The sequence below is a fragment of the Sus scrofa genome, chromosome 2, assembly GCF_054392235.1.
Source record: "Sus scrofa isolate SSC_HxYL_T2T_F1_AM1 chromosome 2, Sscrofa_HxYL_maternal_Yorkshire_Landrace_v2.0, whole genome shotgun sequence".
In the NCBI taxonomy this organism is placed as follows: domain Eukaryota; kingdom Metazoa; phylum Chordata; class Mammalia; order Artiodactyla; family Suidae; genus Sus; species Sus scrofa.
The window spans coordinates 94,867,578-94,888,858 of NC_139384.1; the positions used below are offsets into that span (position 1 = coordinate 94,867,578).

The window sequence follows — 21,281 nt, forward strand, 5'->3', positions numbered from 1 at the left end:
TGAATCTTAATTTTTTAAAAATGTACAACTTTTGTATAAATAATAAAGAACTCCTTATTTTGTATTACATCTGATGCTTCAAGTGTTGGTCTTGGAAAGCTGATGGCTCCGTAGAAGATGGACTCTGAGACACATTCCAGTAATGCCCTGGCAGCAGGAGAGCCTCTGAGTGACTGCGTCTGCATTATTGTTGGGGAAGACTGGCCTTTTCTGTTGTAGGTCAAGTTTAAATTGCTTCAATTGTGTCTTTTTCCAGTGACTTTTTATTTATCTGAATTTTTCATGGAAGTGGCTGTGAAATGTATGTTGAGTCTTCATTTTGGTGACTGTAACCAATACCATCTTGCTAAACTAATGTTTTGTACAATTACTAAATTGTATACATTTTGTTATACTTTCTTCCAGTTCCAGTAAATTATGAAAAGGAAGTTGATACTGATAAGTGTAAGCAGTAACCTTTTTTGTTTGGATTAGCCATAGACCTGAGACCTGCAAGCTTTGAAAGTCTGGCCAGAGTGGTAACCTGTAATTCACACTAGGTGTCCTGTGACCATTTATCATAATCTGTTATGTTCTCCACCTCTACAACAGGAATGGCAGGCCAGTGTTCTCTATGCCTTAAAACTCTTGCTTAGACAATTTGAAGAGTTCAGATTTCTCATCTCAACTGGACGCCTTTTGGATATTGGGGGTGTGACAGTTGAGAGGAAGAGGTCATCAAGATGGGACAGCCAAAACCACATGGGCACTGCAGGTGTGCACAGAGCCTGCATCAGCTGAAGCGGAGAGTACAGCTTAGTATAGCTGAGGTTGGCCTCCTTAAAAACTGATTCCTATTTACTGGCAATTGCGGACTCTACTTCTGCTATAGTTAGAGGAGAACAGGTGTGTATGAATCCCTGAGAACCAAGGCTCAGATCCTTGAGAGTCATTTCGAATTTTTCTCCCAAATGACATGTGGTCCCGTCTGGTTGGCCCCCTAGAGAGTGGAGCAGGCTGTGCAGGAGTTTCACCCCCTCATTGCTTGGGTGATTTGATAAGCAGTGAGATAGATGCATGTAGCAACACAGGATTTTTTCCTCACCTTAGGAGAGGATAAGAGAATTCAACCCAAAGAGAACATCTCATCTTGAAGGGTCTGAACTCAGAGGAGGAGACGGAACAGCAAAATACATCAGTACAAATCCACTGAGTACAGGAGATTGAAATAAGGGCAGTAAGTTCATTGTAAGAATTTTTTTTAAGAGCGATGTTTCTCAAACTAGCCTTCTAATGTCTTGGACCTGAATTGACTTTAAGAATGAACTTTGCCTGGTTAGTAAAAATAATGCATAACTTCTGTACTGGAAGCCTAGAGAAGACAGTTTTTAAGACTTCATTTTAAAAACATTACCTTTTCATTATGATGTGCATGGACCCCCTCCCCCAATGCTCAATGGGTGCGCGTGCGCGCGCGTGCGCGCGCGCGCGCACACACACACACACACACTTTGTCCTTTTCCTCCTGAGCAGGTTTGGGAGCTGCTGAGGCAGGTGTGGGCACCCTTGTGTCAAGTCGTGAGACACTTGTTCTCTAGGCCAATGGGCCAGAGCCGTGCGCCACCTGCTGGAGTTAGGAGGTAGGACAGGCAAGTGCTTTAGTCTGGTGGTTCCCCGATGGGGGTCACGCAGCTCACTCACCTGGGTTCTCCTTCCCTTGGTCTGGGGTGGGGCCAGGACTTGGGCAGTTCTGTTGCTGCTCTACTAGTTCTGGATTTCAGTGTGAGGTGCCTGATGGTACCAGGAATAAATGGTATTAGAAAATTGTGTTTATCTAGAAGCACACAGCAAACACCCAGGGAGAGGCCAACAAAGTTGGAATGACTGTCCTAAAGAAAGAGACATTTTTAGCCATTATTTCCCTCACTTTCTTATCTCTTGGTCCCTGCTCTCTCTCAGAGGACCCAAAGGGGAAAATAGCCTACCTTTAAGGAGGTTTGCATATACCATTCCCCGCTCACTTACCTTCATCTCACCCACCCTATAGCCCTGCAGTTTGACTGCTCTGTATATTAACCTCCCAGGACTGGAGCTCTGGAGCAGAATTACTCAGAGGCAAGAAGCTAATTCAACAGACCATTCAATTGGTTATGTCTGAAGCCAGATGGCAGTGAGCCAAAAGGCCAGAGGGCCCTGTGACAGTTACACACAGGTACCTTGTGTGATTCGTGTGTTTTGTCAAGGAAACCTGGCAAGAAAGCGGCAGGAAGTAATCCACAAGAGAATGGCTACAGTCATCTAGGCCATGTTGATAAGTCATCTAACACGTGTTGATAAGTCATCTAGCCTTTGCTTTCCTGTCACTTGAAATTTGAAATGGCAAACCGTTTAGTGGATGTGGTGGGGGCAGGGGACAGTTAAGGGCAAATTCTGTCTCAGGTTCCACTCCACGATCAGCAGGCACTGTATGTTATTAGATGCAGTGGACACAATAAAGCAAACCAGAGTGTTAACCCTAAATGATGTGATGGAAAACCTCTCACTGCCCCACCCTCTCCTGGCCAGAAGCTCACAAAGGAGATAAACAGGTGCCTCTACCTCCCTGCCCACTTCGAAGTCTGGATTAGGGCTGTGGCCTCAGGGCTCTTACCAATAAAACCATCAAATTTTGGTGTACTTCTTGCCTCATCTCTTCTGATCTAGGGTACGGCCTGTGAACACTCTACCTCATTCTTAAACCTTTATTGCTTTTTTTATTTTTATTAAAAACATTTTTTTTGGACACATCCATGGCATGTGGAAGTTTGAGGGCCAGGGATCAAACCCATGTCACAGCAGCATGTGAGCCGCAGCAGTGACTACGCCAGGTTCTTAACCTGCTGTGCCGCAGAGGAAGTCCCTTTATGGCTCTTAATAGGAAAGTAAACTCAGGTCTGCATGAGCAGCCCACTCACCTCTGACCACAGCTCCTTCAGCAGGTTCTCATGCTCTCACCCACACTGCACCACCGCTGGTAAGGAGCCAAAGCTTGAATCTGGCTTGCTGGTACAGCCTGGATAATCACAATTTTAAATGGAAACTCTTGAAGGAAGGCCCATTTTTTATTTGCGTTTAGCACAGCCTACCTAGGCTGGTAGAATCCAAACCTTGAAGAATCTTGAACATGCCATCAAAACATGTTCCGACCCCCCCCAAACCCCTAAAATGATGAAAAAATACAAACTCCCCCCCCACCATACTTCAGTGGTGAATCTTGCCCACATTTTCCCCCAGACCATGGTCTCTTGAAGACAAGGACCATGTCTTTCCTTGTTACCTTAGTACAGAACCTTAAAGGTCCTCCATCTTTTTGAATGGCTGACACAATGAATTATTGTAATTAGGACTTCTTTCCTAAGACAAAATAATAGTTACATACAATAGCAATGTCAGTAGTTACATAATCCGAGTATGATGGGGAAAATACAATAAAACTGAAGAGGATGAGGTACAGGATGAGGGCCCAGTATAGTTAATATCAGATATTGGGACCCTGAAGTAGGTTTGGGATGCTGACTAAAGGGAGGAGAGAGACAAGTTCCTTTCAGATGATTTTTTTTTTTTTTTTTTTTTTTTTTTTTTTTTTTTTGCTGTGCCCACAGCATGCAGAAGTTCCCTGGCCAGGGACTGAACCCGTGCTGCAGCAGTAACCAGAGCAACAGCAGTGACAACATGGAGTCCTTAACCCACTGAGCCACCAGGGACCTCGAGAAGTTCCTTTGAAGGTAAGCGCGGATTGCTGAGTGATATGGGGTAAATCTTGGCTCGGGTGATTTATTTGTGGAGGGACCAAGGAGTGACAGGCTGGTAAGGCAGATGCCATAAGGTCAAATTTCAAAGAGACCTTGGTCATCAGACTCAAGTCAAAGAGTATGTATTTAGTCCTGGAGATAAGGGCACTACTGAAACATTTAGCAAGAGGCATTAGGCATTAAAGGATAACTTGGTCAGGAGAAAAAGAGATCACTTAGGAGACTCTCATCTCTACCCTAGTTCTCTGGCTCTGAACTCTTCCCCACTCAGCTAATACTTTACAAACATGGCAGTGATTACTGGGCAGTTTGTTTGAGACAGGATCAATTTCCCAAGTTTCAAAAAAACTGTCACTATTATCACTGACATTAGCATAAGAAGTATTCACAAGTAGAAACAACATTAATGGTTGGTCAACTTATTCCATATCCAAACAAAACCAGGCACCCAGCCCCACTGGTTTTTCAGGGTTTGGTAAAATAATGTTCAAGAAAGCCCTTCAGTGATGCCCTCTGCTGGTAGATTGATCTACTCACAGCCTTCAAGGGTTTCCACCAATGGTCTCTGCCTCTTTCTGATTTTCTCCCTCACGGGACATACCCCTCCTGGTTGGCTAAATCTCAGATAAGACAAGTGACTTACGGTTTGGCTCAAAGCCCCCCAGATGTTTACATCTTCCTTGTCATTATTCCAGTGTCTTACTCAGCTTCATGTCTTCAGCACTCAAAAGACAGCATCTAGCACACATATCTAGTTGACCCGAGTTCCTTACATTTGCACAGTGCTTTAGAGTTCAAAACATTTTGAATACATTATCACACTCTTCCCCAAACAATCCTGTGATGTAACCATGGTAGATGATTTCATATTACTTTATAGAAAAGAAAAACAGATTTGGAAACACTGAAATGACTTGGCAAGATCAAAGCTGTTCAAGTGAGAATGCTGGAAAAACTCTGGTCTTCTGACTTCTAAATTTCACTCTTGTTCAGCATGTTGAATACATGGTATCCAGGAACATGGAGAGAAATTCACTTAGAAGTAACAGAAAAATCTACTGGCTATTAGGAATGAAAAGTTAAAGTCACAAGCCACATATTGAAATGTACTTTTGAAATAAAATAATCAGGAAAATAGAAGAGTTTACTAATTAATTGAGGCTATCAATGTGCATGGAAGTTGGTGAACTTGTTAAAACACAGCAACAACCCATTCTCTATCTACCTTTTGAGGGCACAACCAAGAACCAAGCATTAAGAAGACTTGCACACAACTCAAATATGGTTAAATCTATCGTTAATATACCTTATTGAAATGCTCCTGATCGCAAAGCCTATTTCCTCTTGCTTTAGATGCCCTTCTTAAAAACCTGATTATAACCAAAACAACAAAGGCTAGATGTTTTCTCTGTTGCTCTATCCCTAATCCTGCAACACTGCATGTCACATAGTAGGTGTTCAATAAGTATTTACCCTGCGACTGGTTTTGGGTGCTGAAGAATTAGTACCATCTACCCACACTGCTAAAATGGTTGGACATTTACATCTTGATTTAGCCGCACAAGGATTCCCTGCTGCTGGACCCAGCTACCACTTAGGGCTTCCAATTCCAAGCAGTATTAATATAAAAGAATCACAGTAGAAGTTTCCATTGTGGCTCAGCAGTAACAAACCCAACTAGTATTCATGAGGATGTGGGTTCGATCCCTGGTCTTGCTAAGTGGGCTAAGGATCCAGTGTTGCCATGAGCTGTGGTGTAGCTTACAGATGAGGCTCAAATTACACGTTGCTGTGGCTTGGGTAGGCCAGCAGCCACAGCTCCAACACAACCTCTAGTCTAGGAATTTCCATATGCCACATTTGCGGCCCTACAAAGGAAAAAAAAAAAAAAGGCAAAAAATAAACCACAGTAGGGATGGATTCAAAGCACACTGAAGTCACTACCTCAGTTGTCATCTTGCAGCAGGCTGCCCACAAAAACAATGCCTATGCTGGATCTTGTCCCTGGGTTGAAAGATCCAAGATAAAATACTTTTCCTGGGCTTGTTTATGGTCGTTTCATCCTTCTAAACTGGGGAACCAGAAGTCAGTGAAGGCATCAAGTGATGGCCAAATTTAACCTTTAAGATAAAATTTATAGGAGTTCCTGTTGTGACACAGTGGAAATGAATTTGACTAGTAACCATAAGGTTGTGGGTTCGATCCCTGGCCTTGCTCAGAGGGTTAAGGATTCAGTGTTGCCGTGAGCTGTGGTATAGGTCACAGACATGGCTTGGATCCTGCGTTGCTGTGCTGTAGGCCAACAGCTACAGCTCTGAATAGACTCCTAGCCTGGGAACCTCTATATGCTGTGTGTGCAGCCCTAAAAAGCCAAAAAAAAAAAAAAAAAAAAAAGATAACATTCACAGATGTGGCGGGATCTTGTGACATGTGTATTGTAGTTTTGTGAAGCAATACTGAAGTGTGTGGTGCTAAGATCCCCACCTCAAAGTTCTACTCTTCAAGCATGTTACCTCTTCCTATTCTGGCAAACATTATATTCTTGACATTAAATACATAAGGCATTAAAAAGTAGCAGGGTCTAACAGAGAGAAAGAACTTGAGTCACTCAGTAGGACTGGACCCTGGCCTACTTCCTTATCTCTACAAAATGGGCTGTACCATCCACTACCATCCCCCCCAGGTGTTTTAAGGGGAGTAGTTAGATAAGATGCAGGCAAGGTGTGCGGTACATGTTATAGAGACATCCTCACTTAGCACCTCAATAATCCTAAAGCCTGGGTGTTAAGAAAAACCTGGTTGGGCATCTTTTAGTAACTTCAAAGATCTTCTAAGACTTGTTCAGGTACTAAACTCACAGAATTCTGTGGAGGAGAACAAAGAGGCCAAATAAAGTTGTTCAATTTTGTATTTGTTTAAGGCTATTCAGAGTGTACAGACATGGAGGGTTCACAAAACATTTTTTAATGGGTAGACAGTGCAAATGCCAATAATATGAGTCCTCTGAGAATCTACTTCAAACAATGACAAAATCTGGAAAGACACTATAAAAGCAAATGAATTGGAAACTGCTAGTTAGAACTACACCTAAAAGTTATATTCCAAAGTCAAGTCTAAAGCAGAAACTGTGTAATGTGAAAACTGCTCTTGAAAAACTTCATAGACGTGTGCCATGAAGACAATACTATTTCTCTGTCAATAAACCTAACACAACAGCCAAATTTTCTCCCCAGCATCCCACCAGATTAAGTAGTTGGCTTCTATCTGAGGTTATACTATTTGGATGGTATGTCTCTTCGAATACCAGGGGAGAACCATGCTCAGGCCTTTCAATATAACATGGAGGAAACCAGTGACTGAGTACACTGCAAATTCACACTTCCCACCTCATGGTGGTTCAAGGAGTGTAGCAAGTGGAGCTGGCCATATCATTCAATTAAGTGAGGGATGATTTATTTATGGCTAAGTGCATATAGCTAAAATTTAATGTATATGATTAGCATTGTGCTTCCATTTTAGAAATGCCCAGCTGCACATGGTTCACTCTCTCGCAATTGAACTTTTGCACCAGGATCCATTATAAAAAAAGAAAATAATTTAAAATTATAACCTTGGAGTTCCCACTGTGGCTCAGTGGTTAACGAATCCGACTAGGAACCATGTGGTTGTGGGTTCGATCCCTGGCCTTGCTCAGTGGGTTAAAGATATGGTGTTGCCGTGAGCCATGGTGTGGGTTGCAGACACGGCTCAGATCCCGCGTTGCTGTGGCTCTGGGGTAGGCCAGGGGCTACAGCTCCGATTCAAGCCCCAGCCTGGGAATCTCCACATGCCGCAGAAGCAGCCCTAGAAATGGCAAAAAGAAACACACACACACAAAATAAAATAAAATTATAACCTCACACACACAGTTTGTGTGCATATACCATACAGACATATATAAAAGACATAAAATATTTACCTTTATTACATGCTATGTCCTTCATCTATTCCATTCTGTTCTATTTTGTTAAATTTTTTTCAGTAGTTTTCTTGATCCCTAACTGGCTTACAATCTACAGTCTGAAGAACACTGAACTGCAGTATTTCAAGCTCATAACTACTCAGAGAATTATGCAGGGCAGTACCTGGGTTAATAAAAACAATCAAGCAAGCACATTTGTCCATAATATTTTAATACTTTTCCACTTTTAAATACTGGGTTTAATTTTGTGATTGTAACATGGAAGATCCAACTTAATTACTTTTTAAAAACATCATCAGGATCATAAAGCTATTATAGAATAGTTACACTCTACACACTCCCAAGGTACTTTAAAATGATTATGTTTTGAGTCTGCAGATGAACAATGACAATCCAAATACATCGTCTGTACAACTTGGATCAAATACTGGTGAAAGTGTTTAACTGGACAAACAACTGATAAGCTTAAAGATAACCAGCACAATTTCACAAGAGAACCAGCTCAGCCCAACTAAAATTTTCTCATTAGCCATTGACACTGATGTTGTGTAGGAGTACAAATTAGCGGATGACACCGAACAAATGGGAACCCCATTCCTCCTCTTCCTTGTTTTACAGTCTTAGAGCTCTCCCAGTCGTCCTCCTCCTTGGTCTGGCTGCCCCACGGCGAACCCAAATCAAGAGCTGCTAGGATCACTCTTCACCTCAAAACCAGGAGCTCTGATTCCAAGTGAAACACTGTGCTTTCCTGAACTGTACAGTGGGCACTCAGGGACAAAACCCCTCATCACCAATATTTTTCATGTTTCTATCAGAGTACAAAAGAGTGAGTAGAAAAGCGAGTAAAATGATTTTTTTTGGGGGGGGGGCATGGGGAAGAGAAATAACTATAGTTTAGAAAAACATCATGTGTATTCAGCATAGCATCAGCCATACAGAAATAATTCTAAAGGGTCTGAATGTTGTGTCAAGGGCTAGTACCTCTCCAAATTTTGATCTCGTTTCAACTCCTTTCATACTCCCTAACTCAGTCCTAAATCTGGTTGGGCAGGATTATATCCGAAGGTTATATGTATCTTTTTCTTCTTTTTTAAATACAAATATTTTTAGTGTAATCATTTTATTTACAGAATAAATTGCAAAAGTATTATTAACATTTAGTGCAAATGCAACTAATGTAGATTTAGACACCACTCTGTAAACTTGCCATACCTTTGTAAAATAAAGCTATCCAATTTAGTCGTGATAGTTACCACAAATGGCAAACAGAGAAACATCTATAGTGGGCACATAGGATTTTTTTTTTTTTGAAGTTTCCCATTAGTGGCTATGGTAAATAAACCTTCCCTTCCCCAACCCTCCCATTCCAACCCCACAACTGATTGTAAAATAAAATACACATTTGAGGTATAAACTTTTCTTTTTTTTTAACATCACAATATAAAATGTTAACTGGTGATGTAGTAAACTGATATGATAATTTTTCTTATTTGCCTTAACTAGCATTACCACCATATAGGCACTTTTCCACGTAGTCAAATTATGAACAGCATTTTTCTATAATAAGGCATATTCCATGCACATCATTTAGAGAAAGGTAAATTAAAAAATAGAAAAGATTTATGAAGCATGAAATCTGCGTGCATGTAATGTAAGCATATGTTTTATATGTATTTTTCTCTCTGTACAGAATAATAAATACCACTACATCTGATGCAAGTAATTCACTTCCAGGATTGTGTATATTAAGTGATCAGACTAATCCCATCATTAAATTATCACCTTGCATTTTATCATTAAGATTCCATTACCGTGTATGAAATATATACAGGACATGTTCCATGTGACATGACTCTCTGCTTTACAACATGGGTCCGGTTTCTGTGTTTCCATAGAAGAACAAGTCAGCAAAGCGTTTACAAAATGCCTCTGATTTAGGTATGCACATTTGTGTATAAACACAAAGAAGATTCTGAAGTGGGCAGTCATTTCTACTTCAGTAAGTACCATTCCCTGCCTCAACTCCATGCTTCAAGGCTTTTCAGAGGGCTACAACTCAAAAAGGTTATTTTACATTTAAGTTCTTACAACAACTAAGGGAAGAATTTCAGTTTGAATCACATAGACTTCTTTACTGCTCTGCTGAAGTTTCTGATCAAGAGGCCAACAGGAGTACTGCCCGTATTTTCTATGTCTATCTTGCAACATATCTTTTAAATTGACCCAAATGAGAAGGACTAACAAATATACATGTTACTTAATACTAGAAATACTGAATCAAATGTCAAACTCAGTTTGATTTGCTTTAACAAGTAATACTGTATATCCTCTCACAAATTTCAGGAAAACTTGAGCTCATTTTATTCTGACCGTTTTACCAGAAAGTAGTTTATACCTATATGTTGTACAGATGTTTCTGTTTGGAGGCAGGCAGAACCAATTTAGGAAATTACCAAATTGTGTTTGTAACAGACTGAAATAAATCTGCAGCAGACAGCACACAACTAAAAATACAATAGAAATATAAAGATATCTGGAGAAAAAAAATAAAGCTTTTCACTCTTTCTCCATCAGAACCAAGGTTCTTCATGGGAGTAAGACTATAGAAAAGGCGAAATCACAGGTTATTGACAGCCCTCAGTTATTAAGATACACTTTACATGACAACATGAATTATTATAGAAATCAGCAGCAATGAATTCTATGATTATACAAAGCAAAAAAGTCAAAAAATTCTGGACACAGAGTTGACTGTAGGCCTAAAAAAAGAACCCCATCCAGATATTTGGTGCACAGAAAGCACATGCCCCATGTGCGTCCAACTTTTGTGCTTTTCTTTTGTGCACAAAACCTGATACAACTGAGGCTCTTAGGCTGAACCATAGTAAATTAAAAATTCTGAAAATTTTTCCAAAAATTAAAGCATCAATTCCTAGTTATGATTCAAAGTTCATTTTTTTTTCTCTTCTAGGAGCAAGCAAATAAAAATATAGCCATATACATGTAATCTTACATGTATTTATAGTTATATGCTGCACGAGGAGATCTAGCAGGAGACAGCTAGTGTTATGTTCAGCTTTGCTATTGCAGTATTTTTTCATTTTTGTATACAAGGCCAAGGTGTTGGGCCACAGACAAGGCTATAGATCCTATGTTCCAGCTTAGAGCATTCAATTTTGTTTTTTTTCCTCCAACATGGAATGTCACACAGCCTTGCTTCAGTCACTGTAGAAAAGAAAAGGACAAGTAAAACATTCAGCACTGTATTACTACTAACAGCTGCATGACTACCAGAATATACTCCTCCTACCCCAAATTCAAGGAATGCACAAAATCTCTACTAAAGTTTATATTTTAAGGATTTTTCACCTTTAAGAATGTAAAATTATTAACTTTACATATTTGAAATTTAACTATCAGAAAATAATGGAAAGTATAAGAAATTTTTTTGAGGAGTTCCCTGGTGGTGTAGTGGGCTAAGGATCTGGTGTCATCAGTGCTGTGGCTCAGGTTGCAGCTGTGGCATGGGTTCGATTCCTGGCCCCAGAACTTCCATATGCTGTGGCTATTGCCAGGGAAAAAAAATCTTTTGAAAAGTTAAAAAAATAAAGGGCACTGTGCCATACAGGTAAGCAAAGAGGGAATCAGGAGGAGGTCTCTGGATCTGAACCTTGCAAACTGGCACTTTCTTCTTTGTGTTCAATAAAAAGTTTGCTATACAGTATCATTTATCAAGAATCTTAAAAATTGGAGGAGTTCCCGGTGTGGTGCAGTGGAAACGAATCTGACTAGTATCCATGAGGATGCAGGTTCGATCCCTGGCCTTGCTCAGTGGGTTAAGGATCTGGCGTTGCTGTGAGCCTGCGGTGTTAAGGTCGAAGACATGGCTTAGATCTGGCGTTGCTGTGGCTGAGGTGTAAGCAGGCAGCTATAGCTCCCATTTGACCCCTAGCCTGGGAACTTCCATATGCCATGAGAGTAGCACTAAAAAAGAAAAAAAAAAAATTTTTTTTTCGGCTATGGGAAAGAGGTTTGCTTATCTTAAGAAATACCATGGCAAATGAATTTAAGAGTTTTGACTAACTTTTAGGTATCTTTGGGCCTCATTAACTCTTCATGGAATTTCTCATACAATACCGAAAAGTACAATTTCTCCATCACCATATTTAGGAATGTTAGCTTTCCTAAGATTTCAATGCTAGGATCTACTTTATGCATACATATTCCAAAATTACTATGAAACAAACATTATTTAAGGTAAATGAAGATTTTCACTACATGTTAAGGCTACATTTGGTTCTCTGTCAGAAAGAAGCTTGATCTGGACTCAAAAGCCAGATCTGAATTTTTGGCCAGTGAGTCTTTCCAGTACTATCGTTATACACATACTCATGTATCCACAAACAATGCTACCACCTCTTTCCCCTAGGAGGAACTCCTTTCCAAGGATTTCAACCTTTTCTCTCTAGGTCCATAAAAGAAGAATGTGTACACACACATACTCAATAAAACAATGCCCTAAATCCAGCAGTTTAGAGGTAAATGCTATTAATATGTTAGCATGTATTTTGCAGATGTTTTCAAAATCATTCTTCTCAAACATAGTTGAGAGCATGTTCTATACATATCTGCATTCTGATTTCTTTCCTTTAATACGCAGTTATATCTTTTGCCCTTCTCTGCAAGGCTGAAAGTTAGAGGTGAAGAGGGAAAACATAAAGCTGCAAGCATGGTTTTGGTTCAAGCAAACAGAAATGCTTTAGAAATCTTAAGGCTCTGGGGAGAGACACCCAGCGAGTGACAAGCCTGCTGCTACCATGTAGCATCAGGTTTTTGGTGTATCTGATAAATACAATGTAGTGACAGAAGCAATAAGGAGCTATGTGTCCAGATCTAGCCATAAAAATTCTAAGGTACAAGATATTCTAAAAATAGGGCATTAAGGAGCTCCCACTGTGGCACAATGGGATCAGTGGCGGTGTCTTGGGAGTGCTGGGATGCAGGTTCAATCCCTGGGTTGGGGATCTGGTGTTGCCACAGCTTTGGCTTAGGTTGTGACTGCAGTTTGGATCTGATCCCTGGCCCAGGAACTCCACGTGCCTTGGAGTGGACAAAAAAATGAAGGAGGATAAAAGAGTAAAAGAAAATAGAGCATCTAGGCAGTGCACTTATTTTTAAATTTTTGGTCTTTTGTCCTTTTAGGGCCGCACCCACGGCATATGGAGGTTCCCAGGCTAGGGGCTGAATTGAAGCAGTAGCTGAGGGCCTACACCACAGCCACAGCAATGCCAGATCCTTAACCCACTGAGCGAGGCCAGGGATCGAACCCACAACCTCATGGTTCCTAGTTGGATTCATTTCCACTGTGCTACAATGGGAACTCCAGGCAGTGCACTTATGCTTGAAGCAAATCCCTCAGAGATCAGGCTTTTTCCCTAATACTAACCATTCAGAAAAGTAAAACAAGAACCTGTTTAACATTTTCATGTAACCTGTTTTCCTGAGAAAATCTAAAGAGCTGGTACATCAGTGCAATAACCCTTGTGTCAGTATCTGAAAATACATTTAGCCTTTTTTTAAAAAAAGAAATAACACACTATAGACAGTATTAGAAACCAGACTTGGTTAAAAACAGACATTAACTACAGCTGACCCTTGAATAACATGGGCTTGAACTGCCCATATTCACTTACACACTATTTCTTTTCAGTACTACATGATCTGGGGTTGGTTAAATCTCCAGATATAGAGGCACGTAGGACACGGTGGGTGGGCTGTCATACCTGATTCTCATCTATGCAGAAGGCCAGTGCCCCTAATCCCAAGATGCTCATGAGTCAACTATATACAGTTATTAACTATATTATTTTTATCTAAAGAAACTGACTCAAGGAAGTTCCCTGGTGGCCTAGTGGTTATTTCACCACTGTGGCCCAGGTTCAATCCCTTGCCTGGGAATGGAGATCGCATACCAAGCTGTGGCCAAAAAGTAAAGATACTGAACCAAGAATATAGATTTCTTAGCCAATGATTTAACACTCCATATAGGTGAGCAAGAGAGGATGTTCATATTCATGTACTGCTTGTGAATTATGCTTTGGTAATACCTATTACAAATTCAAATGTTAACACTGAGTTTCACAGAAATAGAATTATATAAAACGGTTCTCAAATGGATGAAAAGATGCTCAAACTCATTTGTAACAAGAGGACTACAACTTAAACTGCACTGGGAAAGTGTTTTTCACCTAACAAGTTGGAAAAAATCAGTTTTACTTCATACATTGTGTGAGAAGGTCAAAGAAACAGGCACTCCAATACATTATTACTGGTGAGATGGTAAATTACAACAATCTCTATAGAGGGCAACATCTAAATCACAAATACAATTCTACGCCTCTGCCCCTGGCAAAGTGCCAGCAGTCTCACATCTACTAACTTATCCCGTACAAAATGACATGTAGATATGACTGCAATTTCTCTGTTTTAGCAAAAATTAGGAACAACTTTAACATCTACAAATGGAGGATTGGCTAGAGAAACTGTGTACATCTACACAATGGGATTCTACACAGCCTTAAAAAAAGAATAAAGCAGCTCTTCACCAACACGCAAAGACCTTCAAGATAAAGTATATGCGAGAACAAGATAGCGAAACCTGTGTACCGTACACAACCTTTTCAGCAATTACAATAAAATATGTGTATGTGTGGGGGGAATACACTTGTATTTGCTTATTCAGGTGAAAATAAAATATCTCTGGAAAGACATAAGAAACTACTAACAGCGGCTATATACTTTTGTGTGTATGTTGGGGCGTGGCAGCACAACACTGGGTGATTTTGGGGGAAGAGAATACATTTTACTGTGTATCTTTTCATACTTTTGATTTCTAAACCATGTTAACAGATCACTTACAAAAAAATTTAAAGATTTCACCTCCTTGCACAAAGATATTCATGCAGCATTTTGTGACAGTAAAAATATGGAACCGCTCAGACATTAACGTAGGACTGTGCTTAATTAATTCTGTAACATTCATACAACAGATGTTAAAAGAATGAGATGGTTTTTACATGTGTCATATCTTTATATGGACTAATAGTCAAGATATATTAAGTAGAAAATTAAGATGCAAAACAATACTTAGATAACATACTTTCCAGTACCTGTTAATACTAGAACAAGATAGGTTTTCCTGTAGTTTTTTCCTGTACGTAAGAAGTAAAACGCTTTAGAAACTTTGGATATTCTCGCTTTGCCACTGCCCTTAACACTGAGGCTGGCGCCCATCCTCCAGGGTTCACTGTGAGAGAAAGGAATATTAAAACTGGTAAGACACAATTCTCCTATACACCTGGAGCACTCATTTTGTTAATTCTAATTTCAAAAAATTCCTCACATTGAAACAGCATCTCTTAAAGTTTTGACCATTCATCCCTTAATACTAACAACCATATGAAAATAGAAAGCAAATAAAAAAGCATCTATTACTGTTTTAAAATGTTCTTGGTTCTCTAAATTATATGTAAATATTGGTTCTCTAAATGCAAATAAAAAAGCATTTATTATTTTAAAATGTTCTTGGTTCTCTAACTTACATGTAAATATTGTTAACATTTTAGGTTACTGAAGGCAGATATACTCATTACCATAATCGGACAGTAACTTACTCACACATAATTATCTTTTCAAACACACTAGCAATGATGGCCCTGTATAAAGAAAGCTTGAACTACATGGGAAAAGAACCTGAAAAAGAATGGATGTATGTGTCTAACTGAATCACTCTGTTATATATGTAGCATAAATTATAACACTGTACATCAACTATATTTCAGTAAAATTTTTGAAAATGGAAGAAAAAAATTTAAAAAAAAGAGAAAGTTTGAAGATTTAATTAGAGGGACTCCAATAACCACTATAGGTAGAAAAGAGGTGTAGTAAGGAACCATAACAACTGATGGACAGAGCTGTCCAGCAGTGGGCCAACATGAAATATGAAAGTCATTAGCAACTGAGAAAGGACCAGAGAGCAAAGATTCAGAAAACTAAAAAGCCTGACAACAAGAAAAGAACCTAAAACTAACATACTATTTTTATATCATTTGTATTTCAGGAATTCCCGTCATGGCACGGTAGAAATGAATCCGACAAGGAACCATGAGGTTGAGGGTTCAATCCCTGGCCTCGCTCAGTGGGTTAAAGATCCGCTGTTGCCATGAGGTGTGGTGTAGGTTGCAAACGCGATTCAGATCTGGCGCTGCTGTGTCTGTGGAGTCGGCCGGCAGCTGTAGCTTCAATTAGACCCCTAAGCTGGGAACCTCCATATGCCCCAGTTGTGGTCCTAAAAGGCAACAAACAAACAACAACAACAAATTGTATTACAATTAATAAAACAAAAAAAAGCCACACAAAACTCCAAAATTATAAAGTGAGAAAAGAGAAAAAAAAAAAAGAAAAAACACTCTCCAGTAACCCAACAACCAAACAATTCAATAACTTTTTGGTTTATTTCTTTCCAGCTCTACGCCTTTATGTGCGTGCGCACACGCAAACACACACACACACACACCCACACACCCACACCAGTAAATGATTTGGTTTTCTTTCCAGCTCTACGCCTTTACGCGTGTGCGCAAACACACACACACACCCACACACACACCCACACACCCACACCAGTAAATGATTTGGTTTATTTCTTTCCAGCTCTACGCCTTTAGGTGCGTGCGCATGCGCAAACACACACCCACACACCCACACCCACACACCCACACACACCCCCACACCCACACCAGTAAATGATTTGGTTTATTTCTTTCCAGCTCTACGCCTTTAGGTGCGTGCGCATGCGCAAACACACACACACACACACACACACACACACACACACACACACACACACACACACACACACACACACACACACACACACACACACACACACACACACACACACACACACACACACACACACACACACACACACACACACACACACACCCCCCAGTAAATGATCTTGGAAAATTTGGAGAAAAAGAAACATTGGAGTTCCCTTGTGGTGCAGCACTTAAGGATTTAGCATTGTCACTACAGTGGCCTGGGTCACTGCTGAGATGTGGGTTTGATCCCTGGCCAAGGAACTTCCACATACTACAGGCATAGCCAAGAAAAAATTTTCAAGCACAAGATTTATTAGGATCAAACTCTGTATGAAAATGGAAATGTAAGTTCAAAGACAAAAGGAATGATGTAAAGCTTCTGATTGTCAAAGAGCTTGCTCATGTATTTTTAAAATGGAGAACGGTGGATAACAGGAAAAAAAATGTTAATTTCTTCTCTCACTGTTGCCTATATTCCTAATTACACACATATTCTATTAGGCAAATATTTAATAAACCAGTTCTTAAAACCAGCAATATGTAAGAGTGTTCTAGAGATGAAGGTTTAAAATTTATCTATCCAGCCCCAGCTTCAGAAACTCTGATATAGTAGTTCTGGGGAGAAATTCAGGTATGTATGTTATATATATATATACATATATATATATTTTTTTTTTGCTGTTTAGGGCTGCACCTGTGGCATATGGAGATTTCCAGGCTAGGGGTCTAATTGGAGCTACAGCTGCTGGCTTATACCACAGCCACAGCAATGCTGGATCCAAGCTGCATCTGCGACCTACACCACAGCTCACAGCAACGCCAGATCCTTAACCCACTGAGCAAGTCCAGGAATTGAACCCACAATCTCATGGTTCCTACTTGGAATCATTTCCCCTGCGCCATGACGGGAATTCCTGGGCATGTATATTTTAAAAGATTCCTGATAATTTTGATATACATCCCTGCAAATTAAAAAAACTGCTAAATCTAAAGGATAAAAACTAAAAAGACATTTGTAGGAGTTCCGACTGCAGAATAATGGGTTAAGGATCCAGCCTTGGCTGCAGGTGTGGCTCAGATTCAATCCCTGGCCCAGGAACTTCCAGTCACTGCAGGTATGGCTGGGAAAAAAATTTTCTTTTTTGTCCATATTTGTCCAAACTGTCATTTACCATGTAGATCATAATAAAAACAGTGACATTACCCAAGTAGCAAAACCAAACAAAATACATACCATTAGCTACATATGTAATCTTGCATAGAATGTTGTCCCTGCTAATCTCCTGGTTACCCTCTGGTGGGCTTACCAAGGTTTGACAAATCATAGCAACATTTATCTTGGCACGGACACATCGATTGTTTAGCTGCCAAAACAAAATATAAATAAAACACCAGTGTAGTAGGTACCCAGTATTTTCTTTTTTTTCCCTTTTTTTGGCTACTCCACGGCATATGGAGTTCCCAGGCTGGGGATCAGATCCATGCCACAGCTGCAGCAATGCTGGATCCTTAACCCACTGTGCCGGGCCAGGGATTGAACCTGTGTCCCGGCGCTCCTGAGACGCTGCCAATCCTGTTGTGCCACAGTGGGAACTCCAATACCCAGTGTTTTATAACCTCTTCTGGTCTCATTCTACATTAATTTAGCAAAAACCATAACTCATCAACATCTCTTAACAAAATCTTATGATAAGCACCAATAAAGAACACAAGCTAAGCTGACGTCACACCAGGAATGGTCTTCCCTCCTCTTAAGTAGTAAAAAGAGCTAAACTGAGGTAGAAACCAGAGGTTTTGCCAGTAATTGATTGTGGCTTGAGAGGCAACTGTGAGAAGTAGCCTATCTATACTACCTATTCAATTCTCTCATTTAACCTGAGGAAGAAAGGAAAACAACCCTGCTGAGACGCTCATGGCCTGATTGTTGTCTTCAGATAAAACAATGCCTATACTCCACCAAGGACAAAAAACCCAAGAAGCATTATCAAACCAAGCATCTCTGTTTGTGTGTTTATCACTTTTGCCCTGTGTTATATATTTAGCTTTATATTATACAGTTATACACATTTATACAGTGTACTTACAGGAGCACTGTTGTGATCCACAGAAAAATTACAAACAATCCAAGTTTCTGGATCATTTTCAGTCTTGGCTGGTATCTTTCGAATGGCAGAGAGATATAATACATCCCGCTGAGAAGCAGGCCACACTCTCTATGGAGGAAGTAAAAATTTTTTAAAAAATTTGAACTAGTTTTTATTCACATATAACATGAAACCAACAAAGAAACAATGTGAAAAGAAAAATGCCTTAAAGGTAACAGCTGTCCAATTTTAAATGGAAAAGCATCTGAGAATGCCCACCAAAGGAATGATTATAAACAATGGCTTTGCAGAACACTAGGTATGTTTTGCTACTTTTTTTCTTCTTCTTAAACTGCAGTAATATATATGCAGCATAAAATGCCATTTAAATATATATATATATATTTTTGGCTGCGCCCATGGCACAAGGAAGTTCCTGGGCAAGGGACTGAACCCGCATCACAGCAGCGACCCAAGCTACTGCAGTGACAACGCTGGATCTTTACAACACACTGCACCACAGGAGTAGTACTTGAATAATGTTTTAGTGTACAATTCAGTGGCTGTAATTGTACTCACAATGTTATGTAAATACCACCACTACCTAGCTGTAAATGTGTTATCACTCCAAAGAGAAATTCTGTGCCTGTTAAGTAATCATTAACTGTTATTTGCCCCCACAGCCATTATACTGCTTTTAAGTATAGCATTAAAACTCTATTTCAGGGAGTTCTCCTTGTGGCTCAGCAGTAATGCATCTGACTAGTATCTATGAGGATGCAGGTTCAATCCCTGGCCTTGCTCAGTGGGTTATGTATCCGGCATTGCCGTGGCGATGGTGTAAGCTGGCAGCTGTAAATCCGACTGGACCCTAACCCAGGAACCTCCATGTGCTGTGGATGCAAAAACCAAAACAAACCAAAAAAACCCCACTCTGATTCAACTGTTCAAAGCAAAGATTTTATTTGTTGTTATTTTTTGCTTTTTAGGACCACGCCCACGGCATATAGAAGATCCCAGGCTAGGGGTCAAATTGAAGCTAGAGCTGCCAGCCTAAGCCACAGCCATAGCAATGCAGGATCCAAGCCATATCTGCAATCTACACCACGGCTCACGGCAATGCTGGATCCCTGACTCACTGAGTGAGGCCAGGGATCAAACCTACATCTTCATGGGTACTAGTCAGATCTGTTTATGCTGTACCCAAAGAATAGATTTTAAAAGCAACGATTTTAGGGTAAGAAGACTGCTCCTTTGATATCATAATCATATTTGAAGAATTCCAAACCATTAAGACTGAATCTTCCGATTTCATAGTATGCAAGGAAAAACATATCGTTGGAACGACACAGAACCTATGTCCTAAAAACTGGGAATACATACTTTTACATGAGATAAAATAAGCACAGGGTCTTTCCCATTTGCTGAATTTAATAAACAGCCAACAACTCAGTGTCAATATAACACCAATCATTTGCAAAGTGAAATGGTTCATCTTTTAAAGATACAAAACTTCATGAAGTCGACGAAAGCAGTATTGGGCAAATGTATGTGAAGCCAATAATAAAAATTTGGCCATATTAGAACTAATAGATGCAAATTCACGGGGATGATAAGACAGAAATTTAAAAAGTGACAATGACTTAAATATCAAGAGATGAGCAGCACTCTTTAAGATCATATCAGAGATTTTTTTGGAGGCAAGATGGCGGAACACACTCACCCTCTCCCACAAACAAAACAAAAAAACACATCTACATGTAAAACAGCTGGCACAGAACATCAACTGAATGCTGGCAGAAAAACTTAAACCTCCAAAAACGGCAAGAATCTCTTGACATAACTGGGTGAAACAACAGAAAAGAGAGAGAGAGAGAGAAAGGGAATTGGGATGGGACCAGCACTCCCAAGAGGGAGCTGTGAAGGAGAAAGGGAACCTACACCCCAGGAAGCCACCTAACCAAGGGGATGATCAGCTGAGAAGGAGGGATCGCCAAGACACCGAGAAAAGTGCAGCAGCAGGTCTGAGAACTGAAAAGCAGAGTGAGAGCCGCACAGATCATCTGAAACACTGGCACAGACACCAAAGACTGAGACGCTCAGGTGGGGCTGGACGCCAAGACCTAGCTCCAGAGGTCAGTCCTTGGGAGTGGGCTGGGGTTTGCGGTGTGGAGACAGCCTAAGGGACTAGGCAACAGTGCTCTGGGCAGAGGGAGCAATACCCTAAGGGCTGGGGAGTGGAAAGCCACAATAGAGGGAACCCAGGAGAAGGTCCGGACCAGCAGGAGAGACAAGGCGACATTGTTGGGGAGGGGAAGGGAGGAGGGGCGGGCTGCCATAGAATACCCCAGTGTGTGCACTTGCCCGCCAGCTAGCAGAGAGCAGAGCCTTCCCAGCGCATCCCCCCCCACAAGTCACCTGCGGGCGCTTGTCCAGAAGTCACCTGCCATACAGGGTGGACTGGCCCCACCACCCACGGGAAGCTGACCACCCCTTGCAACGTTCCCCTGCCAGGCCTCTCGGCCCAATGGAAGCGCCCCACTGCCCTGGCACGCCCCTCCCGGCATCAGAAGTGCACCGC

General features: G+C 40.6%; 1 protein-coding gene across 8 annotated transcripts in view; it reads right to left on the minus strand.

Annotated features, from left to right (window-relative positions):
• Positions 1-7,925: 7,925 nt before the first annotated feature.
• CERT1 (ceramide transporter 1) overlaps positions 7,926-21,281 on the minus strand; it is a 128,265-nt gene continuing 114,909 nt past the window's right edge. For 2 of the 8 annotated variants that reach the window (XM_085013843.1, XM_085013842.1), the window contains 4 exons: positions 18,701-18,829; positions 17,851-17,980; positions 14,901-15,037; positions 7,926-10,956 (listed from right to left, as the gene is read on the minus strand). In XM_085013843.1, the coding sequence (XP_084869969.1) occupies positions 14,910-15,037; positions 17,851-17,980; positions 18,701-18,829 (387 nt within the window). In that variant the 3' untranslated portion in view covers positions 7,926-10,956; positions 14,901-14,909. Of the gene's footprint in view, positions 11,692-13,270; positions 15,916-17,478; positions 17,981-18,700; positions 18,830-21,281 lie in introns of all 8 variants that reach the window. The other 6 variants (XR_014838076.1, XR_014838078.1, XR_014838074.1 and 3 more) reach the window with 6 other exon arrangements.